Genomic DNA, 24,373 nt, shown 5'->3' on the forward strand with positions numbered 1-24,373 from the left:
ACCAGGTTTGTTAAAAGCAGACGTATTATTGCATTCTCTCCAGAGGTCTTAATGAAATAGCGATCAAAGAAACGGTCGAGACTTCAGCATGGCTTTCCATGCGGAGGGGCTGGTGGCCATAGTTGTATTCTACCTGGCTATCCTGGCAGTTGGGATATGGGCTGCTTGGAAAACCAAGAATACTGGCAGTGAAGGAGATCGCAGCGAAGCTATTATAGTCGGTGGAAGAGACATTGGCTTGCTAGTTGGTGGATTTACGATGACCGGTATGTAGAAAACACCTTTTTCTTTCTGTTTTTCTTTCTAACCAGCTTATAACTTGTCAGTTTTCCATCTGAATAAAGAAGTGTAATCTGCATGTTGCATAATGAGAAATGGAGAAAATATACTTTTTTTTCCAATTGCTGCTGCCATTGTGTAGTGAACAGTCAAATACAACATCTATATAAAAACAACAAATATTTTAAAATCATACAGGAAGGATATATTATATTTCTTATTCATTGCTTTCATATTCATCTGTAGATCAGATATATTTGAAACAGAAATATAGAATTTATATAGATTAATAAGAAATACTGTTTTAAAATAACTGTTATTTTTGTTAAGTCATCCAAACTGATGAGTTGTTTTTGTTTAATCTGAGTAAAACAAAGTTTATATGCACAAAGATGGGGGGTGAGGTGGGGGGGGGGTGCAGCATCAATTAAGAATAAGTTTCTGAAAGAAAATTGGGCATAAATCCAAACTTGTGATTCCACTGATTGCAGCAAACTTTGTGGATTCTTTTAGTTTCTTCTGCAGCAGTTTGACAAAATAATACATTACTGTGAATAGTAGTATCAGGAGGAAAAGCCTGGGTGAAGGAAGAGTTCTTCACTAATTTTGGAGGCAGTGCTGTCTGACTGCCAGAGCAGGTGTGTTACCTGGGTAAACAAAATATTCACAATATGGTCCAAAATCTCAAGTCTTACAGATAACATACGGTGTCAGAACAAAAATGCATTATAAGAAGAGTGAATTGGTCCACCATTTTTATTTAAGAAATTTAATTTTTAAGCATGATTTGTTTTTATTTTTTATTTATCTATTCTAAATCCTATTCAGGCAAAGCCCTTTCAATTGCCAAATTGGATTTATCATGTTGTATTCATCTTTTGCTGTTTTGCCCTGTTCTGGTTTCACAGTTATTTAATAAGGAAGAGATACATAAAAACTTGGGCCGAAATTATCTGTTCTTTAATCAAGAGAAATTCCTGTCCCCTTGCAGGGTCATTTTGCCCATTCAAAGACTGAATATTTGGATATTGAGTAAATAATGTTTGTAAAAATCAATAAAGCTTGAATACAGGCAGATGTCCTACTTTTTGCACTTTAATTTACTGTATCATGTATCCATGGGCTTCTGAAGCACCCGATATGATGACATTCTGCTCATAGCAAGAGCTGGTTTGACTGCTTTTTGCTGAATGAAATGTTTCCAAGAGCACTGAAACCTTAATATTTTGCAGAGATATTGCTTGCTGCAGAACTGTAAGCATTAGACTGGAGGAGTGGAAACAAAACAAGACATTGTCCGCGCAAGTGGTTATGACTAACAGCTTTGCCTGTGGAAGAAGACACAAATTCTGGTCTCCTTAATCTTATTTTATAGGAATATTTTTCATAACAGCTGAAGCAGAGATGAGACTTGAACTGGGGTTTCCTCTATTGCAGGCGATTTCTATAACCACCACGATTCACACCCACGGATACTCATCATGTTTCACACAAGCTCTAGAGATGGCATAGTATGTCATCTCTGCTGTAGAATATCAAGCTGATCCTAAAGCTTTTGCGTAGCCAAACTGCTCATGGGTTTTATACTATCAGGGTTCCCACACTTTCTCACCTCTGCCTTCCGTAAATATGACAATTAAAGCTTGAGATGACAAGTAAATTACACTTTGAGTTTCAGGGAACCATGCCTGACACACAAAGTTAGGTGTGGGCACAAGTCTGCGGAATGAGGGGTTAGTCCAAGTTTTGTCCCAGTGAGGGTGATTGGGATTACTTAGTTTGTAAAGCTGTAACAAAAGTAACCACTCAAAATCTGCAATAATTTTTACTGAATGCTCACATAATTCAAGGACATACTTGCTCCTTTAAAAATGATAGATGCCGATTTTGCACCTCATAGCCATGCCTCTGGCATGTATGGCTGTTCCAACATAGTCTTTATATTTTACAGATTCAATTGTCTAAATACAAATTTAAAAGAAAAACTTATCACATAAAGGGAAAATAAGATTTTTTTTAAGATCTCCAGAAAGGATATTGTCAGTATGGACTTGAAGTACTTTGGGTTATGGGATAAGGTCTAATTCTGTCTTTCTTGGCCAAGACAAACACTACCATCTTCCACAGATTTTGACTGAAAAAAATGGTAGCAGTTTCTAGGGTTGCTTGGTGGGGAGGATGACAGAACGCATCCTATAAATTTCAAATCAGATTCAGAGCGTAAGCAACGTGACTTCGTAAGGATGGACTCAAGATTCCTGAGTAATTACAGTTGATTTTCTGAACGGTGTTTAAAAGCCTTAAAGCAATTGCACTACCGACGAGTAATGGCTGTGAGCATGTTTGGATGTACACTGTGATCTCAAAGAAGCAGCTGTATCGACGAGCTACTGAAAAGCCTAAACACAAAGCCTGTTGAAGGCTGAGTGTGTTCGCAATTATCAAAACAGGATGAGTGAGAAGCTGGAATTAGGGATGGATCACAACAGCTCATACTAAAATGAGCTAACATAGTGCCACAGCAGACACGCCTTTAATCTGTGTATCACTTTTACATCATTATAGTTAAAATGTTGCATTAATTATTAACGTTCCTTAATTTGTGGGTGAAATTCTTAGGAAGTGGTATCTGCAACAAAATTGAGTCTATTCTGATTTCGGTGATTGAGTTTAAACCACAAAGGAAATATTTGATATTACATAATCAGATGCTTACAGACACAACCGGAGATGTGATAATCTACTGATGTAACATTTTAATTTTAATTGGATGGAGCTATGTATCTTTTCACAAGGAGAAAAGAAATACTACAAAATTCTATAGTTTTTGTAATCCTTACTTCAGGATTTGCATTTTACAGAACTTGATGGGTTGATTCAATAATTTGAGTGGTCAGACAAGGCATTATTGACAAAGAAGTGCCAAAAAAACTCATTTTCTGATATGTATCAATATATCTAAAGAACTTTGAGATTAATGTCTCTGTTCCTCACATGAACCAGAAGCAGAATTGTGCTCCATATCCTCAGTATTTGTCTAATCATTTTTTAGGGTGTATGTTTTAAATGGAAGTTGGTATTTGCTGCATTTTTTGGTCCTTCAGCCAGCAGGCAAAGAGAGGATTAAAATAGATTACCACATTAGTGTTTCCCTCGATTATTGAATTTTATATTCCTTTTGTCCAATTTAGAAAAAAAAAAAATAAAAGAATTTCACAAAAAAAGGTATTAAACTAACTTTAAATTGTGGCTTAGCAAACTGAGGAACAGAAAGTTAATATCTAAGGTTGAAATCTCATCCTATCATATCCCATTATTTCTTTTATAATGTATTTACTGATGTCAATGTATGTGCTGACTACCCATTCACCCTCTCAGAAAAAGCCATATAGCACTTTCCTAGAGCTCTGGGGTCCTCAGCAGATGTTCCAGAACAGACATGCACCGAAAAATTGATCAACAGCTATTTTTTAAACTCCAATCCAGAAATCAAGAAATCAAACTGAATGTAAGTGTTAAATCCTCCATGTCACCTTACCCAGCAATACTGGTCCATAGCCATTGTTCCTGTCCCAAGCCAGGGGCGGGCAATGGCCCCTGCAACATCCCAAAGAAGGGGGTTTACCTTGTCCCCTTTAGAAGAAAATAAGGGAGCTAGGCATAGTGTCTAAGTGCTCCTTAGAGAACATCCATCACCTCAGTAGCAACCCCAGGCAAATCAATGCCAGACGTTGAAGCCTCCTTGCACCACAGCTGCAGCAATGCTGGACATCTGTCCTTGATTATAGGATATTATTCCCCACCTGAAAGTGGGGGAATCATCGGATTATGCAGAATTCATGCTCATGCTTTTTCCAGGGAAGGAGGCAAAGACAATTCCCTTTCTAAATATTTATTTTTGTTATTGTATCCAGGTGCTTACAACCTATTCCGTAAGTCTATGATGCATGAGACACAATAGGCAATGCACATCCGAGGTAGTCATGAACTCAACGGTCAATGACTCAATGTCCAGGCAGAGATCAGTCATGAGTGGTGTCCCTCAGGGGTGCCTGTTCGGAGCAGTATTATTTAACATCTTTTCCAGGGACAAAGACATTGGGACTGAGTGCACTCTCAGCAAGTTTGCGGATGCTGAGATGGGTGGTGTGGCAGATACTCTAGAGGGAAGGGATGTCATCCAGAGGGACTTCAAGAGGCTTGAGAGGGGGGCCTGTGCTGACCTCGTGAAGTTCAACAAGGCCAAATGTAAGGTCCTACATCTGAGTCAGGGCAAACCCAAACATGGATACAGGCTGGGTGATGAGTGGCTTCAGAGCAGCCCCAAGGAGAAGCACCTGGGGGTATTGGTGGGTGAAAAAGTGAATATGAGCTGGTAGTGTGCGAAAGCCAACTGTATTCTGGGCTGCATCAAAAGAAGCGTGGCCAGCAGGTCAAGGGAGGTGATTCTTCCCCTCTGCTCCTCTCTCATGAGACCCCACCTGGAGTACTGTGTCCAGCTCTGGGGCCTCCAGCTCAAGTAGGTCTAGAGGAGGGCCACGAAGACGATCAGAGGGCTGAAGCACCTCCCATATGAGGACAGGCTGAGAGAGTTGGGATTGTTTAGCCTAGAGAAGAGAAGGCTCTGGGGAGACCTTATAGCAGCCTTATGGTACCTAATGAGAGCCTACAGGAAAGAGATGAGGAGGGACTCTTTATCAGGGAGTGTAGTGATAGGATGAGGAGTAACACTTTTAAACTGAAAGAGGGTAGATTTAGCTTGCACATGAGGATGAAATTCTTCACTGTGAGAGTGGTGAAGCACTGGCACAGGTTGCCCAGAGAAGTTGTGACTCCCCCATCTCTGGAAGAGTTCAAGACCAGGTTGGATGAGGCTTTGAGCAACCTGATCTAGTGGAAGGTGTCCCTGTCCATGGCAGGGGAGATTGGAACTAGATGATCTTTGAGGTCCCTTCCAACCCAAACCATTCTATGATTCTACAATTCTAGGACTCTGATAACCAAAGTATCATATTCCCACTTATCTTCATTCACACTGTCAAGAGACACAAAATCCCAAATGTCTGACAACTTTTTATGTAGTTTCTGTATCCCGGCTGTTCCCATCAAGGATCAATGTTCACCCACGTTCTCCATGTGGTCCCACATGGACATCACTCACCTCCTATCTTGTCACTGTAGTGCATAATAGATATTGATACCCTAAAATCTACCAATGACAGTGGTCCTTGGGTCACTTTTTTTGTTGCAGACTTTCATCCTGTGCAGACAATGCACAGAATTGCCTATTCCTGTGCTTCGAAATGCTGAAAAAGGGACAATTGTAATGCTCTGGTTTCCAGAGATCTTTGATTTTAAAGCCATGGTGTAATTTAGCATCGAGTTAAAGAAAATATCCTCTGTTATTATTTGAGAGATATCACAGTTAAGCGGAAAACAGTGGTCATTTAGATTTTAATGAAATTTCTTTAGGAATTTTAATTAAATTTTCTTCATTTGTGTTTACTTCCAATTGTTTGTCTTAAACACAAAATCAAGTTTGCTTGTATGATGGTGGATGCTGGGAAAATTCCAAAGAACACTTGAGGAAAATGAATTTCTTATAATTGTGAATTTTTACACAGAAAGCCTGAAATACTCTTACATGAGGTGGCAAAGGCTTCTGAGACAAATCAAAATAGCATTACAAAAATCTTGTACTTGTAATGATCTGTCTGCGCTTGTTCAAACTACAGACACAGACGCATAAAACTTACTTATTACACATTGGAGAAAATAAAGAACTTTTTGCATGGAATCTGCAAGCAGGAAGAGATAAACTTTATTAAGTAATTTGCTATGAATTATATTTTCAGATGCCATCACAATACATTTCTGTTTGGAAATTTTCTTTCATACATACTGTAGGTCTCAAACTCTCAAATGTAGAAACTTCCCGTCAAGGCAAAGAATCAATTCATTAAGAGTCTGAAGTTAGTATGTTAAAAATACTGCTGGTTTTTATAGAGAGAAAATCAGAAATCTTACAGATAGCACAATTCATTTATGGAATATGTCTTCAGGAAGCACAAAAATAAATGAGTCAGTGTTTAGAACTCAAATAATAACACAAAGCCACCACAGCCCTATATGGAAATATAGCATTTAGGGAAGTTGGAGTTTACTAAATGTTCTTCATGTCACCATAATTTAAAATTTAGCAAGGTTTTAAGGGCACTTTTTTTCATGAAGGCCCTAATAAATGATGCATTTGTTAAAATTTTGTCTAATTTATATGCCAGCTAGGATGACTTGTATCACTGCATGTTTATTGTTCTTCTTCAGATTCCCCCTCATCTATCCTTCATTTGAACTAACACAAAGAAAATTGCAATAGTTAGTGAGTTCATATGCTTCATTCATTGTAAACTAGTAGTGAGGGACTCAGCCCTTACATCTACTGACTATACAGACACTTAGACACCTGGATGATTGTCAGTCCATCTGACTTCTTTTTTAGTATGCTTAGGTGCTAAGTTTTTTGAACTAGGACTATCTTTTATAGAAGGATGTCGTGTCTGGCACTTGTACAGTACATGTAATTTAAAAATAGTAATATTATAAGTGATGACAACTCCATTCTACAATGTGGGAGGTTTTCTTTCTTTGTGCACATTAAAGACTTTTCCATTTCTTCTTTTTTAGCCACATGGGTTGGAGGAGGTTACATCAATGGGACAGCAGAAGCAGTGTATGTCCCAGGCTACGGTCTAGCTTGGGCTCAGGCACCTATCGGATACTCCCTTAGCCTGGTTTTAGGTAAGCAAAGAACTAAAGATAATAGTCTCTCATTTTAAACAGTTCTGATGACAAGTCCATCGTTTGAAATGAAACAACTAGAGTCTGATAAAAGGATGCTGAGGTAAACTGGATCCCTTCTGCTGATAGGTTTGACTTCTGGAAAAGGAAGGAAGACCCATGGGTTGAGATAAGAACTGTTTAATAATTGAAATATAATAACAACAATAATAATAACAACAACAATAATAATAATAATAGCAACTATGACAACAACAACAGTAATAATAATATACAGATAAGTGATGTATGGAGCAATTTTTCACCACTCCTTGACCAATATCCAGCCCATTTCTAGCTAGCAATGCCAGAGCAGGAAAATCCCAAAACCGCAATTCCAGAAGAGAGGTCGTAGGCCTCAGGAGCAGAATGACAGGCGATGCTCTCCAGGGTTGGCAACCATTAAGAAAGAGAGCCCATACCCCAGAAAACTTTCCGATTTATAGCAAGCATGACATTACATGGTATGAAATACCCATTTGCCAATTCAGATGTCAATCACTCTAGTCATAGTCTCTCCAGGTTCTTGGGCATCTGGATCATTAGCAAAAACAAGTTGAAAAGTCCTTGATCACTGTGAATACCTGCATACCATGGCTGGCTATAAACTAAAACAAAGTGTCTTACCTACTTTGTTCTCACCAAATCCGGTTCTGCAGTCTTCTTAAAAACACAGTTTACTTTAGAAATGTAGCTTTTCTGAACAGAAAACTGATTCTGTGATTCTGTCCCAGCGAAACTAGGACTGAAGTCTGCAATAGAACCACTCTATTTCCTTAAAGTTGGACCAAGCATCCTCTTAAATGCGGTGCAAAACTCCAAATCACATGTCAAAATGCAAATACGCAATTCTGCTATATGCAGGGTCAGAGTGTAAAATATAGACAGCGTTGTAATTTTTAACGCTGTGGCCTCTAATTCCCGAAATGTAGTCTCAGAACTTCCTTAATTAAAAAAAAAAAAAACCACAATAAAAAAGTATCTCACTGTGTCTCAACCACATAGAGCAGCTCACCACAAAAGTATTGCCTTGTGAGCCATGAGTACACCAAAGAATTGCCAGCTACATCCTCTCAGCTTGTGACCTGATCATGTCCCTAAGGCAACTGCTGATCCAACTGTTTAAAAAGAATGTTGTTACAAAAGAGATTCCGTGGTTTTCATCTTTCATTAATGTGTCTGGCATATTAGCCTTTCTAATAATACTTGACCTCTCAGTCCGTTTTGAGTCTTTTCTTATGGTCTTCCCACCTAGTCTGTCCCTTTGTTTCCTTCAGTTGCTTATCCAAGTCTTCTTGACCCTTTTATTTCTTCCTATACAACTCGCTTTCTCTCCTGACTCCTTTTTCCCCTCATAGGAAATGCTTTCTTATGACCTGTCCTTGTTCTCCTCCTGTCCCAGGCAGAAACCTTCCCCATTGTAGATGCTCCTCTCTGGAACATGCGAGCCAGCTTCAGTTCCACTAGTAGTTCCCATCCCTGAGAGCAGCTCTATTTCCTGTAAGGAAAACAGTAACAGTAGATGTCTGCCTAGAGATCAGTTGATGTCATTATGAGGTCATGAGGGTCTTGACACATTGATGTCATTAAGCGGTCATTAAGATTGTAGTCATAAGCATCTTCCTGACTCTTAGCCTCTGTAGAATAGACATAAATTAATAATAGCCCAGAGGAGTAGAGTTAGCCTCTCCCCTCATTTCCAGCTGGTTTTAGACATTCAGACTTTTTTCCTGGAAATTATAATAGTCACTGGAGAGAAAAGAAGTCTGTATCATGTGACCATGTATCTCTCTGCAGAGCACAGAGAGGAAAGCATTTATGTAGGTGTGATCTGCACGTGAAGGTTTAGAAAGAGGAGCTGTTTATCCTTCGTAAAAAAAAAAATAATTATAAATACAAGGCTAGAAGAAACGTTTCTTCTTCAGACTGGAAGGATTTAAGATTAATATACTCTCCCTGTTAGTTCAATGTTGTGCTGCTTACCACTTTTCCTAACTTTTCAAGCAATTCAGTTGTAAAGGTTAAAATATCTCCTGTTTCCTTTGACAGATGCATGAATGCCCTAATAGATTATAATACCAGTGACTCTTTTTTAATCTTTTAGTTCTCTTTTGTAATGATGGCATAACAAGTAGAATAGAAACAGGATCCATGACCAGTCCAAGAATAGTGAAAAAGTGCTGGAAGGTTTCTGCATCCAAACAATCTGCCTAAAGACAATGTTAACATAAGCAATATAAATGAATCGTGTTTGATAAGCCAGAACCTTCTGTTCAGGGAACTTGATGAAATGAAGAAATATGATCAATATAAGGCAATACATAGAAATGTGGAAAATCTTCTGTACAGTACGATGAACGCAATATGTATCTTATGATGAAGAACCTAATTAAGGGCTGCCAAATACTGTGCAGTAGATTTCATCGGGAACTGACTGGTTTCCCAGGTGCTTTTATTGTACCTTATACATTGCATTTCAGCAGTTTTACTGTCATAGAAGTCTACTAAGTTACAGTCATGAGCGGATCTCAACTACACATGTTTCCGTACTAGGGCTCTTTCAGCTTTCTTGATGTATGTCCTTTTTTCTTCCCCAGCCAGAAAGAATTTGAGGACTGTATGTTAGAAAGATGAGGCCTTTGCACATTTATATACATATCCAGCCCATATGTCAGCCAGGCAGAGTGGAATTGTGATACATCAAAATTCCTGAACATGCATAAGTGAAATAAGTGTATCAGAAATGTTCAGGGAGCCTGACACCTGCAGAGCCCAGAAGGCTTTGATCTACCCCACAGATGTAGTAAGGTTGATTTAAGCATACATAATAAATCTGAATTGTCCTGAAAAAATCAGATTTGCTGTGTGCGCACTGAACCACACATGAACTTGTATTTCTTATCCAGGAATCCCAGGCAGTTAGAGTAGGAACATGTGAAAATCCATGCTGGATTCTGCTCTTAAGAATGGACAGGATTAGGTAGAAAAAGCCATTGCCTTAGGCTGATCCAAAATTAAACAAAACTCTGACAGCAGCCATAACAGCAGATTAAGTAAACCGAACCAGACAAAATAAGACAAACTTATTTTTCATTATCAGATCATAGATATTGTGTTTATGTAACTCTGTAGACAGATGTAAGGTAAGAGTTCTTACAGGATATTTTAGCTGTACTTATTTCTTTAAAAACCAAAACAAAACAGTAATACTGATATTTTTGTACCCTTAACTGACAATCAATGTTTTAGCCCTTAGCAGCAATGCCTTCTCCGCTGCAGCTGGTGTCTTATGTCACTTTTCTTTGCAGGTGGCCTTTTTTTTGCAAAACCCATGCGATCCAAAGGCTATGTGACAATGCTAGACCCTTTTCAGCAGCTTTATGGAAAAAGGATGGGAGGGCTACTTTTTATTCCAGCTTTAATGGGAGAAATGTTTTGGGCCGCTGCCATCTTCTCTGCCTTAGGTAAGGAATACACAGTATAAATATTAATTTATCACAGGTGGAAAGGATTAAGCAAATCAGAAATGCATTAAAATTCTGCCTTCAAATGCTAACTGTCCTAGCCAAATGATTCAGAGTGTAACAGTTCTCAGACCCTTGCTGACCAGTAATTAAACCCAGTAATGCTACCTCATTAATTATTTTGGTAATTGAAAGGCACGCAAGGTATCTATTCATTTTCAGGTACCTTGAAGTTGTCCCTTTTCAGAGAGCATGAAAAGATTTAGCAACAAATTTCCTTTAATTGTGAGGATGACATGAGGGATTGCAAGTGTCCCTTTTATGTCAAGGCTGATCCAGGTTCTCTTCTACACTGCTGAGATCACAGAAGCCGGTCAGAATTTCCCTTAAAGATATGAAACACTGTTGCCAAAGCATCTAAACAAAATAATCCTTTGCATACAGGAGACCTACACATGCAGAACTTTCCGTAACACAAATAATAGAAGTAAAACCAATGTTGATCAATAAATTGAACTATTATTCAATTCTAGACGGCTTTCTACTCAACAAAATGAAGAACGTACTTAGGATTCAAGAAAGGATTCAGAGAATTAGTGGAACTATGACTCAATAGAAAATCACCCAACTACTCATCCAGTCAAGAAAAAAAAATCAGTTTCCAGGGTTTTTAATTATATTTCAGGCCTGAATTTAGCAATCCCTTCAAGAACTGAGAAAGCCCTTGAGTTGAAGCACCAGTAGTTGACTTTTACCAGCCAGCTAATCATACTCATAGTGCACATGCATGTGGTAATGCTTTCTAGCACAAGCTATTTTAAACAGAAAATAAACTTTGAAGGTACTCTCCAACTGTGCTCTGATGAACTGCAAAGCAATGGGGAGCTTGTTTACCACAATTTCATCACAAAACCCTTAAAGGACTAAGAACAAACTGCATGCTGAGGTGATAGGAGTTGAATAACTTGAAGAACACTCTGAGTATTTGGAATATACTTTCTTTTGGATTGAGGACAAGCTAATCTGTGATATTTCAAAGCAAGTGTTGTGAATACCTTTCTAGTAGGTTTATATTAACAGCTGACAGTTAAAGACTGACAATGACTATAAAAGTCACTGAGGGCTTTGATTTTAACTGTTCTATGAATAATCTGGCTATATTATATCTCCTAATTTGCACACTTATCCTCACTGATGAATATTTAATTCCAGTACTCTTCACTTCTTGGTCTTCCTCATGATTTCTTGTTTGGCAGAGTTATAGAAGGGAAAGACAGGGCTTCCAGCTTGTGAAAGAGGTCTGAGCTTGTAATCCTTAAGCATATGAACTTTGAAGGCTCACTGTACAACAAAAAGCCACCTGGCAGCTCCCAGCAGCTTTTACATACCAGACATTATGTTGTGTTCTACTGCCAGAACTTTTTCACCTGTGTGGTCAAGAATATCCATCTACAATACCTGCAAGGACTAAAAGTTATTGCAACATGTTTCACTTAAATTATCCTAATTAGAAGGAGAGATTTACAGGTTTTATTGTTGTTTGTGTTTTTTTAAACAAAGCAAAACAAATCAAAACATGTTTTTGAAACACTGCAATCACTTGAAATAGCTAATACCTCTAAGGGAAACGTATAACTCTCCTGATAGCTACTGAAAGGGCAGTGCTAGAGGGCGCAAGCCATTCAGGAGGCTTCTTGAGTGCATTGACAGCAACTTCCTCAACCAAGTGATCAGGGAGCTGATGAAGGGAGATGCTCTGTTGAACCTGTTACTTACAAGCAAGGAAGAACTAGTTAGGGATGTGAAGGTCGGAGACAGACTTGGGGGCAGTGTTCATGAGATGTTGGAGTTCGGGGTCTTGAGGGGAGGGAACAAAGTAAAATTCAGGATTGCAACAATGGACTTTAGGAGAGTAGAGTTTGGCCTCTCCAGGGATCTACTTGGAGGAATTCTGTGGGAGACAGCTCTGGAGAAAAGAGGAGTCCAGGAGAACTGATTGATACTCAGGGATCACCTCCTCCAAGCTCAAGAACAGTTCATCCTGACAAGCAGGAAAATAACCAAAGCTGGCAGAAGACCTGCATGGGTATAAAAGGGGCTCCTGACTAGATTCAGACATAAAAAGCAAGCATTTAAGAGGTGGAAGCAGGAACAGGAATACGGAGACACTGTCCAAGTATACAGAGATGTGTTTGGAAAGCCAAAGTCCGCCTGGATTTGAATCTGGGCTTGAAGGGCAGCAAGACAGGCTTCTATGAGTGCATAAACTAGGGAAAATGTGGACTGCTGTTGAATGTGACAGAAGACCTGGTGGCGAGGGGTAGGGAAAAGGCTGAGGTACTCAGTGCCTTCTCTGCTTCATTCTTTGCTGGTAAGACTAGCCTTCAGGAGTTCAAAGACCCTGAGAACCCTAGAAAAGTCCAGGGTAAGAAAGACTCGCTGGAGGAGGATCAAGTTAGGAAACATTTAAATAGACTGAACAGACACAATTTCATGGGGCGTCATGGGATGCATCCCACAAGTGCTGTGGGAGCTGGCTGATAGCATTGCAAGGATTCTGAAGACTGTGATGATCAGGGATGTTCCTGAAGACTCAAAAAAATGTCACCCCTGTCTTCAAGAAGGGCAAGAAGGAGGCTACCAGGAACTAAAGGCTGGCCAGCTTTACCTCAATCCCTGGGAAGATGATGAAGCAAATACTCCTGGAAACTACTTCCAAACAAATGAAGGTCAAGAAGGTGACTAGGAGGCATCAGCATGGATTTATGGAGAGGAAATCATTCCTGACCAATCTTCCGTGATGAGCTGACTGGCTTGTTTCATGAAGGTAGAGTAGAGAATGTTGTGGATTTCAGAAAGTGCTTTTTACACTGTCTCCCATAATATCCTTGTAGACAAACAGATGAAGTATAGAATAGATAAGTGAACAGTGAGGAGGACTGAAAACTGGCTGAACTACTGAACTCAGAGGGCTGTGATCAGCAGCATGGAAGCACAGTCACCAGTTGTGTACCCCCAAGGGTCAACACTAAGTCCTGTATAGTTTAACATCTTCATTAATGACCTAGCCAATGGGACCAAGTGCACCTTCAGCTAGTTTGCAGAGAATAAAAACAGTGAGGAGTTGCTGATAGACCAAATGGTTGTATTCAGAAGGACCTCAACAAGATGTAGAAATGGGACAACAGGAACTTCATGAAGTTCAGCAAAGGGAAATACCAAGTCCTGCACCTGGGGAGGTACAATCTGATGTCCAGGCTAGGGGCTGACCAGCTGGAAAGCAGGTTTTCAGAAAAGGACCTGGGAGTCTTAGAAGGCAATGAAGTTGACTGTGAGTCAGCAATGTGCCCTTGTGACAGAGAAAATCAATGGCATCCTGGGCTGCCTTAGAAGGACCATTGCAAGGAGGTGGAGGGAAGTGATCCTTCCCCTCTTCTCAGCGCTGGTGAGACACATTTGGAGTGCTGAATCCACTGGTCCCTAATATAGGACACATGGGCATACTGGAGACAGTCCAGTGAAAAGCCACAAGGATGATTAAGGAACTGGGGTATCTGGCATATAAGGAGAGGCTGGAGCTGAGAGAGCTGGAACTGTTCAGCCTGGAGAAGAGAAGGCTCAAGGGCTTCTTACCAATGTGCATAAATACTTGGCTTGGCAGTGGGGGAAGTGGAATAAAGAAGACGAGGTCAGACTCATCTCTGTACTGTCTCGTGACAAATCAAGAGATAATGTGCACAAGCAGAACTACAGGAAACTCCATTTAAACTTAATAAAAAAAAATATTTCTTACAGTGGGAGAGGTCAAGCACTGGCACAGGTTGCCCAGAGAAGTTGCGGAGTCTCCATCCTTGCAAATATTCAAGACCTGACTGAACAGGATCCTGAGCAACCCACTGCAGCTGACACTGCTTAAGTGGGGACTTGGACTGGACAGTCTCTAGAGGCACCTTTCGGTCCCAGCAGCTCTTTGATTCTCTGAGCTGTTTTGTGGAGACTGACTGGTTAGCTCAACACTGTGTTTTGTTCTCTACAAATGAAATCTGCTTGATGGTACTTGGAAAAGTTCTTGGTTTCTAGGTCAACAATGGAGGATGAACTCTCCAGTTTGCAAAGAAACCCACCTTTGTCTCATGTAAACAATTCAAGGGCACTTTAGAAGGGTCAGTGGACAATTGCCCCTATGGCTGATGCGTCCTTTACCATTCCTTCCTTGGCCAAAAGGAGCTAGCTCAGAACATGAGTGACATACAAAAAGGTGTGATAAGTTTCAGCAGACCTCCCCTAGGCACAGCCTTTACACTTGTTCCTACATGGCTTCGATGCACCCAGGGAGGCTTCAGCTGTCTGTGCATGGCTGCATTTCCCCAGACAGAACAGGAGAGTGTAGTCCTTCCAGAGCTTGAGCAATGTAAAGAAAGGCTGTTGGGACCCTTCCCTCCTCTATTTTATAAGAATCTGCAAAACAACAGATGCTAAACTTAGACCAACAGGATCCTTCCTTTTCCCTCTCCCTTCAAAGGTGCAGAAGGGGTGTGCAGAACATAGAGGAGGGAATACCTTCATGCTGTTACTAAGTGTCAGACCAGCACCTGTATGTGCAACTTAACAAAGGTGAACCTTCTCATCAGACATACTGCAACATACATTAACACACAGTGCTTTGTTTTTCCTCATAGGTGCCACTATAAGTGTGATCATTGACATTAATGTCAATATTTCAGTCATTATTTCTGCCCTAATTGCAACTATGTACACGCTTGTGGGTGGGCTGTATTCTGTGGCCTACACTGATGTAGTTCAGCTCTTCTGCATCTTCCTGGGACTGGTAAGTTTGACTTTTTTTCCTTTGTTGTTGAGGATTTTGCCCTGAGCACTATGGTGGTTACTGAGACTTATTGTTCAGCTTCAGTTTTGGAACTGTGTCTTCACTGAAAGCATGGTGAAGGAATGCTTCCACTGACAGAGCCCTGACTTTAAGGAGTCTGCATTTACATCAACATACAGCCCATGCTTTGACAATAATGCTGACCAAGAGGCCCGATCTTTTGGATCCTTTTCAAATCAGTCTGATAATGCAAACACTCCCGCAATTTTCCTGCTCAGTATATATCTGATCCACAACAGGATTGGAGCTGACTCCTTCCCTATCTATCCATAGGACTGTGGCACATGTACTGGAAGGAGGCATCAGACGTAGGAAGCAGTCAGTAGAGCAGTCCAGAAACACTGGCATTGGAATTGCAGAGCTAATACTCTTCTGCTTCTCTTCCCTGTAGCTGTCACTTACTCAGGCATCTTAGTCAACCTCCTACTTTAAATTACCTTCTTGTTTTTTCCCTCATTTCTCTCCATTGTCCTTGGAGACCATAGCATAGGAAGTCTCACCAGATGACCTTGCTGTTTGAACATGGTGGTACAAATATCCCCTCATTAGCTATCAATGATATGCTGATGAGTAGTCTTTTCTTTTATTTACTGCTGTTCTTTAAGCCATGCTTTGAAAAACATCAATGTAACAAGGCTCAGACCACTAGGGGACAATCAAAGAAGCTGCTGTCTTTGTTTGCCAGTGGCAGTAATAGATGGTCACAGGTGCAGAGATCTGAGACAGGCTAAAATAAATGGCGTGGCTCAAGGTGAAGGAACTGAATGGTGCTTTGGGGACCCAGAGTTGTTTCTCTGTTTGCACCAGAATTCTTGTGCAGCTCTAGGGAAATTGCTTCAGCCAGAGTTCACACAGGTGGTCATTAACTAACCCTGTGTGTGTCCTCTCTCTGTGGCATCCTACCACGAGGCCTATGGCCTTATTTGCAGAAATGTGCAACACGTTCCCTTTTGTAACTGACTTCATGGAAATGGTGCTAAATGCCCTGAAAAAAACAAATCCAAGTTCCGGCTGGGCACCTTGAATAACAAGTTATTGCAAACCTTCTTCTCTCACACCTTTGTTCTTCACCTGCACAGTGAGGAAAATACTGTTGCCTTCCCTAACATGCATGCTAATATTTGTGAACCATTCAGTTTCTGTAGATGGTGTGCATTACAGGAATTCCCCAAATTGTAGATAAATCAAAATATAGTAATGCTTTTGCAATGAGAACAACTCATGCACTGCTAAAGACCCTGATCCCGTGCGAATAACAACATGCAATCCTGTATTAAAAGCAGCATGAACCTGACAGGGAGGGGAAAGCAAACTAATGTTGTGCAGCATTGTCCTAAATGGTTGGATCCGTAGCTTTAATAGCATTCTTTTAATTCAGGTTGGGCTTTTTAGGTAATTTCCCATTTAAAATGAACAGCGATAATGTCGTGTAGAAGGAACCATATTCATAACCTCGAGAGTCATCAGTGGGGCTGGAAGCCTGAGATAGCATCTAAATGGTCATACTCTAGGTGAGGTGGTTTTAGACGACATGGGACACTTTCACAGTAGGTGTCACAGCAGAAGATGTCACAGGCTCAGATATCCCAGCTTCTCCTCCAGGCTCTGGAGCAGTTTGTATTCCCACTGACACAGAGCTTTACTGCTCACTCCTCTAATGTCTGTTCCTCTCCTGCTCCTTACCCAAGAGGAGATGCTTGTTCTAATCACTTCTGTTCCCTACCGTGGCTCCTCAATTCAGCCACAGCTTCTTCCTTAGGCTTCTATAACCTCTACCCCAGCCACTCCACACACTTCCCTGGTTTTCTCCTTGCAATCCCATGTAGTTTCTCTCTTTCTCTCCTCACTCACTCTCCTGTACCCACATCCGCAAATCTCAACTCTTTGTCTTTATCTTGCCTGGTGAGTCTTTCCCTGATCCTGAGCTGTATCCCCACTATTTACTGACTCTTCATCTGAGCTGTGTTATTAATTCCCATTCTAAACTCTTTGCCACCATGTAGAAGTCTTTCTATTTTTTTTTTTTTTTGGTTTCCAATCCCATGAGGGCCAGGTTCTTCTAGCTACCTGCTACTTCCACATCTGAGCTTCAAGTTCTAACATAAAGTCCCAGTTTCTGCTTCACTTCCACAAGCCTTTGTTTTATTTGCTCTCCATTCAAAACAGTGAATTTTCTACTTCAGTTAGAAAGGGCTCAATGAACAAACTGGATCTATATTTTTATTAAACAAGTTAAACGGTGTCAAGGTGAAAAGACACGATCATCTGTAGTGCTTAATTGTTAACACAGTCCTGGCACTGTTTTGGCCCACGTCAACTAGTACTTTCCCAAATAGTTCCCAGGAACAGTCCTTGATACCACAAAGAGCTACATTGGTGTCATGAACTGGAATGGATTACAAAAGCTCATAACGCATTTACAACGCAGTCCTTATTAAATCCTAGGCTGTGGCATGCAGGCTGCAGGCAGACCTTTAGAAATTTACCCTACTGGAAATCTCAGCTGAATATAGGCAAACTACAGCTCTTCAGAAGCTCATGGAGGCATGGACATGTTTGGGATTTGAGATTCACAAACAAGAATAAAAAAAATCAATTTGATATCTTTGTTCCCCATGAATTTCTCAACAAGAAGAGTATTAACATCCATTCATTTTGACAATATCTTTATTTTTCCCTCAAAATATCTTGTAAACAGTTGAAACATTTTGGTGATCTTTCCCAGAAAAGCCCATACAGACAGTAAGAAGGGAATCTTTCTGCCTAAGTGCTTAAATTGTGAAAGTTTAATATGTAACTGAGAACAGAATACTATGGTGTATGATAAACAGCCTGATTAGTAGTCAGTGCAGCAAAACACAGCAATAATTCATACATTCTTCACATGTCGTTGCAATAATTGCACAACAAAGTAGAGGAAGATATTTGATTTCTCCTCTCCTTGCTCCTGTTACCACATATACTTATATGTGGTCAGTTGGATTGTGGTAATATGCACATTTTGGATATCATTGGAGCCTTGAGGATGCTGTGCTTGCAATGGTCTATTCCATATAGCACAAGGCCAGGTTCTCATCTCAGGAGGAGCTACTAAGGTTGTCCTCATAAAAAGTTAGTGAGTTACATCATTGTAAAATGAGTTGGCAAGTAAATGCACAAAAAGTGAGTTGGTGTAGGAAATTAACCTTCTGGCCCAAGCTATATCTGGGAAGGGTTTCTCAGCTCATTTTTTGGCCTAGATCAAAACCAGAGAGACTGAAAATAGTCAAGAGCCCAGAGTGAAATTGCCCTCAACATAGAAAAGTGCTGTAACATTGAGTTACTGGGTGTTCTGGAGCAAGAGAGGTGGGAGTTCACCAACAGCACGCCCCTCTTGTCACGATATAGTTTTGTGTTGAATTAAAAACAAATGCCCAACCCTTTGGGTGTGTTTGTAATGTCTCATGCCTGTATACTGGCAAATCCTGAAGCTATTGCACACAATTTTATATGTACATGTTTCTCTACAGTGTGGTCCAGGAAAGGGTGTAAAGAATATATGTGAAGTTTAGGGAAAATAAAATGAAGATGTATAAATGCGTCTTTCCTACTTTGTGATTTACACTGATTCTCTGCTCATACTTACATTCTCCAGAACAGAAGAAAGCTATCCACTACAAAGCTCTCTGGATTTCCGAGAGGTTCCAGTAGGTGCATAACCTGACTTTTCTTCAAGTCAGCTCAGCAACTTGACTTTTGATCTGTAGCATACAAGAAGAAGAAAAACAGATCAATGTTAATATTAAAATTTCACGGGTTTAGAATGCCTTCTTTAGACCTGAAAAACTTGTTGCTCTTTGGTTACAGTGGATCAGCGTACCCTTTGCTATGTCCCACCCTGCAGTGACAGACATTGGGCTCACGGCTGTGCACCAGGTGCACCAAGCACCTTGGCTTGGATCTATCAACTCACTTGACATTTACACATGGCTGGACAATTTCCTTTTGCTGGTAAGTGATGGTTTGTATGAAGGAATGAAGCACTTACGCACTCACACTGTGTTACTGTGACAGCTGAAAACAATAGAGAGTCTAGTTAAGAGTTTCCAGCAAACCGAAAACTTTTACCCTCTTGACTCCCGCTCAATATTTCTCCACGTTTGAATGATTTCAGTGAAATATCAGTAGAATACTGTAACACAGATGTCAAAGTCAGCATTGCCAGGAATGCAATTTAAATATCATCAAGCTGAAAAAGTTGACTTATGCTAAAATTAATTAAAAGAGTGCAGCTAATACTTAATTGATGTCATTGTTGGCAGAGGAATTTATATATTGCAGAAGGCAATAAATATGTCATACAAATGATTAAATATGCCTTAGGTATAGGCAATGTAGAAAAAGCTTTGCAGAGATGGATGGATGAATTCTTATGTGCACACATGCCAGAATGAACTGAGGGCTTTCATTATTTAATACCTATGTATTACACCTGGGATTGGTGGTTATTAAGTACTTTCCATTAGAAGATCTAGCAACACGTGCTAACATTTTCCATCCTCAGTGACCCTGAGCAACTTTACACTGTTTTTATCATCATGTTGTACTTTGGGTTTCCTTTCTCTGTTGTTTTGAGGGTTTTTTGTTTTTTTTTTTTTTTAAATAATCTCAACCAAAAATCTTCAGTTGTCTGATTATTAGTCTGATAAAATATATTGTTTTATCCAGCTTAAATTTTATAGAGATTCTCAGAGAGCCGAAGTATGACATTAGCTCAAGCAGCTGTATTCTGTCTGGTAAGCCTGAAGGTTTCATCTCTGCTGATGGCTGAAGGAAAGCTCTGATGTTGCCAAATAGTGACACATTTTCTTTCCATCTTGTTTGTTCCATTATAGCTCAAGAAATTTATACATGCTTGGAAAGCTTTGTTGAAGGAACATTATTAAGGCTGCAAAGGAAAACAGTCATAAATAGCAAGTCAAAATCAGAGTTGCTTGTGAAATATTCATTTGGTCCCTGTGTGTGCGTGAAACATGTACGAAACACCTGTATACACACTATTTGGTTCGAATGTCTCCTGCCTCATTTAGTGTGTACAACTGGACTGTGCACGTTTAGTGAGCAATTTGTTTCGTTTTCTTTCCGTGCTGTTTAGTCATAGGCACTTATTTACTTAGTGGAGACTATTTCAAGCCTGCTTTCAAGATGGAATTGTTGGCGCTTGGTTTTTCAACCTTTGCTAATACTCTTTTATATCATATTTTGCAGGCATAATTTTAAGTCTAATCAGGATCTTCACTGTTATATAGTCAAAACAAGAGAAAGATTGCCACTGTAAAAGGAAACTTTCTTTTACTGCATTGTCTTTAGTTTCTATTGGTATCATATTTGATTAAGACTGTGGGAGAATAATTTTTCAGATTCTTGTGTTCAATGTATACAGAATGCATTGCCTTGTTTTAATGGCCACACACATTCAGAAAGGAAGATAAAATCTTGCTTTCAAATCCTGTAGGAGAATAATCTAATTTCGGCAGGAGAAGGGTAATGGAGGCCAAATTCTCCAAATATTAAATATGACAATAGTCTCTTACAAACTTTTGTAAGGCTTTATCAAATATTTATGCAGCTTACAATACTTAGGGCTTACAGGGACTATGTAAGTGCAAAGTGTTGTTACTAACGGTACTTAGGAATAACTTGTCTAAAAGAATGGGATTTAAGTGGACTTACAAAGGTTTAACATTACTTGTGAGAATGATAGTTAAAGCTATTACTGACTGATCGATAATAGATAAATGAAAGAGTGTTCAACGCTCACGTGATGCTTCTACGTGCTCTCTATGTGGTGATAGCAAAAAAATCCAGAGTTAGCCCCAAATGACAGGATGCTGCCCGTTGTGTTTGCAGACATTAGGAGGAATCCCATGGCAAGCGTATTTCCAGCGAGTTCTTTCCTCGTCTTCTGCCACGTATGCTCAAGTTCTGTCATTTCTGGCTGCTTTTGGCTGTCTTGTGATGGCTCTTCCTGCAGTACTCATTGGTGCAATTGGAGCCTCTACAGGTAAATGGTTAAAAATGAATAGTACAATGAATGTCTGAAAACCCTACAAAGCTCATGTTAGATATAATCTAGCCAGGTGACATCATTAATCAACTCATGACTTCATCAACAGGACGCTACACTGAAAAATAAGATTATAGGATGTTTCTCCCAGGGGAAATTGCTTCTCCAGTGGCTCATTTGGCATGTTCTAGATATCTACAGACGTAATATTTCTATTTAATGTTTGAGCTAGACTCTGGTACTTTTATTTGGTCCTAACAGTAACAGCTGCAAAATAACACTGTATGTATTGTATTAATTTATCAGGAATTTCTTATCTTAACCAAAACATCCTTATCAAGTTCTTTGTTATAGTGAGAGTGATCCCTATCACAGTGACCATGTAGCTAAACTGTTATAAATGTTTAACACATGGCTTTGAGCTCTAAGTCTGTAATCCAAAAGAATAGTTAAACGTATCACAAACAAACATGGATCCCAGACTTGTTTTATTGAGGAAAATGACATTTATGAGCAATGCAAAGTCTTAACATAAAAATTCCTACTAGATAACCACAGGCTGTTGTCAGACTTAGCTTGTCAGAGATAAGGAAAAATCCTGAGCAGAATTAAATCTGCCTAACAGAAACCTGTGGGACAATGTGTCTCTGAAATGTTGTCGGTCCAGCCCTAGCAACAGTTTGATTATTGAATGTGAACGAAAATGTGGCAATACATTGAAAATGTGGCTCACTACACATGAAGTCAAAAGACGCTGTAGCTGATGACTACTAACATTACTAATAACATAACGATGTCCATATTGCAGCTTGGAACGAGACTGAGTATGGTGTCCCTGACCCCATGACTAAAAAAGAAGCGGATATGATTTTACCGATCGTGCTCCAGTACCTTTGTCCAGTCTATATCTCATTCTTTGGCCTTGGCGCTGTATCTGCTGCCGTGATGTCATCAGCTGACTCTTCAATTTTATCAGCAAGTTCTATGTTTGCTCGGAACATTTACCAGCTTTCCTTTCGGCAAAATGTGAGATTATGTTTTCATTTTTATTTTTAGAGAAAATTTTAGGTGAGACCTTAACTAGGTGATGCATAGACTGTAATTTCATAATGAAACACCTCTTTTACATTCCTGCCTATGACTAGAAAAAGTATAGCATTTCATTCCTAACAGTGTATTGAATAAACTGAAAGTCATAACGATATTTATGGTTGTGACTGACGACAGAGGTGAAAAACCTAGCTCAGGAGAGACAGCTTCCAAGGGATCTCATGCCACTGCAGCTTATCCAAACAGCTCCTAATTATTTCTGCAACCATAAGTTTTACTTCAACCCTTAGCAAAATGAAACATCTTTCTGAATTATTGATTTTTCAGGAAATCGTTTGACAACAGAAAGGGCTAGTGAGTCAGACTTTTTCTCTGGAAATGGAGAAGAAATTCTGACACATTTTTTTCTGATTGAGCCATGTTGTGCTTATATTTAAAAGTTATTTCTAACACGCTGCTGTGTTTTTTCTCTTTGACACGTTATCAAACTTTTCCTTATGCTCAAAAATTAATGACTTTGGGAATGGCAACCATAACTCTTGGGTTTTTTCTCTGTGCTTAAGATGGAGATAGAGATACTAGTTTGTAAACATGATTGAATATGTAATGCAAAATTTCCTTTTACGATGTAGTATCTTCAAAAGGCTACGTTCAGAAATGTAGGCATAGATATATTGCTACGAAAAAACCACAGCCTAACACTGCCCTTTCTTTGCAGGCTTCAGACAGGGAAATCGTGTGGGTCATGAGAATCACTGTTTTTCTGTTTGGAGCATCAGCAACAGCAATGGCACTGCTAGCTTCCTCAGTGTACGGCCTGTGGTACCTCAGCTCTGATCTTGTTTATATCATCATATTCCCCCAGCTCCTGTGTGTGTTGTTTATTAAAGGAACCAACACCTATGGTGCCATTGCAGGATACTTATTTGGCCTTGTTCTCAGAATAACCGGAGGAGAACCGTACCTCTACCTTCAGCCCTTGATCTACTATCCTGGCTGCTATCCAGATGAAAATAATATCTATATCCAGAGGTTCCCATTTAAAACACTTGCTATGCTTACCTCCTTCTTTACTAACATTATAGTCTCCTACTTAGCCAAATACTTATTTGAGAGTGGGACTTTGCCACCAAAGCTGGACTTCCTTGATGCTGTTGTTGCCAGGTATAGCAGAGAACACATGGACAAAGCAACTCTTGTAAAAAGTGACAATATTGTATTAAATGAACTTGCGCCTGTGAATCCACGACACAGTCTAACTTTGAGCTCAACTTTCACAAACAAGGAAGCTTTCAATTATGTTGATTCCAGTCCGGAACTGTCCAACACTGAAGATGATAATTAAAAAGTCTGGTAGCCACAGGCAAAGCGATGCGAAGCAGGATATTCCACAAAGAATAGTAAGAGGCATTTTATGAGAAGAAAAGCCAGAACTGGGAATAAAATGCCGCTGCACAATTCTTTAAGTTGTTTCTCGGACGAGGAGCATCCTATGGGAGGAACTCTTTTCTGTTATTATCTAACATGTTGGATTAGATCATAGAGTGTTTACCAAAAGACACACTCAGAACCCATGCTTTCCACCCAGAACTATATACTGTGTAATTAAAAAAGTATTTACAGTTGAAAATACATGTAGCAGAAAAAGTGCAACAGTTATTTAGCTAGGACATCATATGAAGAGATTATAATACAGTCACTCTGAAATACTATCCGTCAATGTTTTATTGGCATTAAGTGAAAATATATTGTCACAGCTATAAGTGATTTATTACTCAAGAGCTGGTTGCTTGAGCAAAGACAGATATG

General features: G+C 39.7%; 1 protein-coding gene across 1 annotated transcript; it reads left to right on the forward strand.

The window, feature by feature from the left end:
* The first annotated feature begins 88 nt into the window (after positions 1–88).
* Positions 89–23,909, forward strand: SLC5A7 (solute carrier family 5 member 7). Its single transcript, XM_009991294.2, has 8 exons — positions 89–266; positions 6,964–7,077; positions 10,425–10,580; positions 15,260–15,408; positions 19,315–19,458; positions 21,358–21,511; positions 22,323–22,540; positions 23,283–23,909. Exons 1-8 carry the CDS (start codon positions 89–91, stop codon positions 23,907–23,909), a joined length of 1,740 nt encoding a protein of 579 aa, XP_009989596.1.
* Positions 23,910–24,373: the final 464 nt, after the last annotated feature.

The sequence above is a fragment of the Tauraco erythrolophus genome, chromosome 1 (assembly GCF_009769465.1).
Source record: "Tauraco erythrolophus isolate bTauEry1 chromosome 1, bTauEry1.pri, whole genome shotgun sequence".
Taxonomy (NCBI): domain Eukaryota; kingdom Metazoa; phylum Chordata; class Aves; order Musophagiformes; family Musophagidae; genus Tauraco; species Tauraco erythrolophus.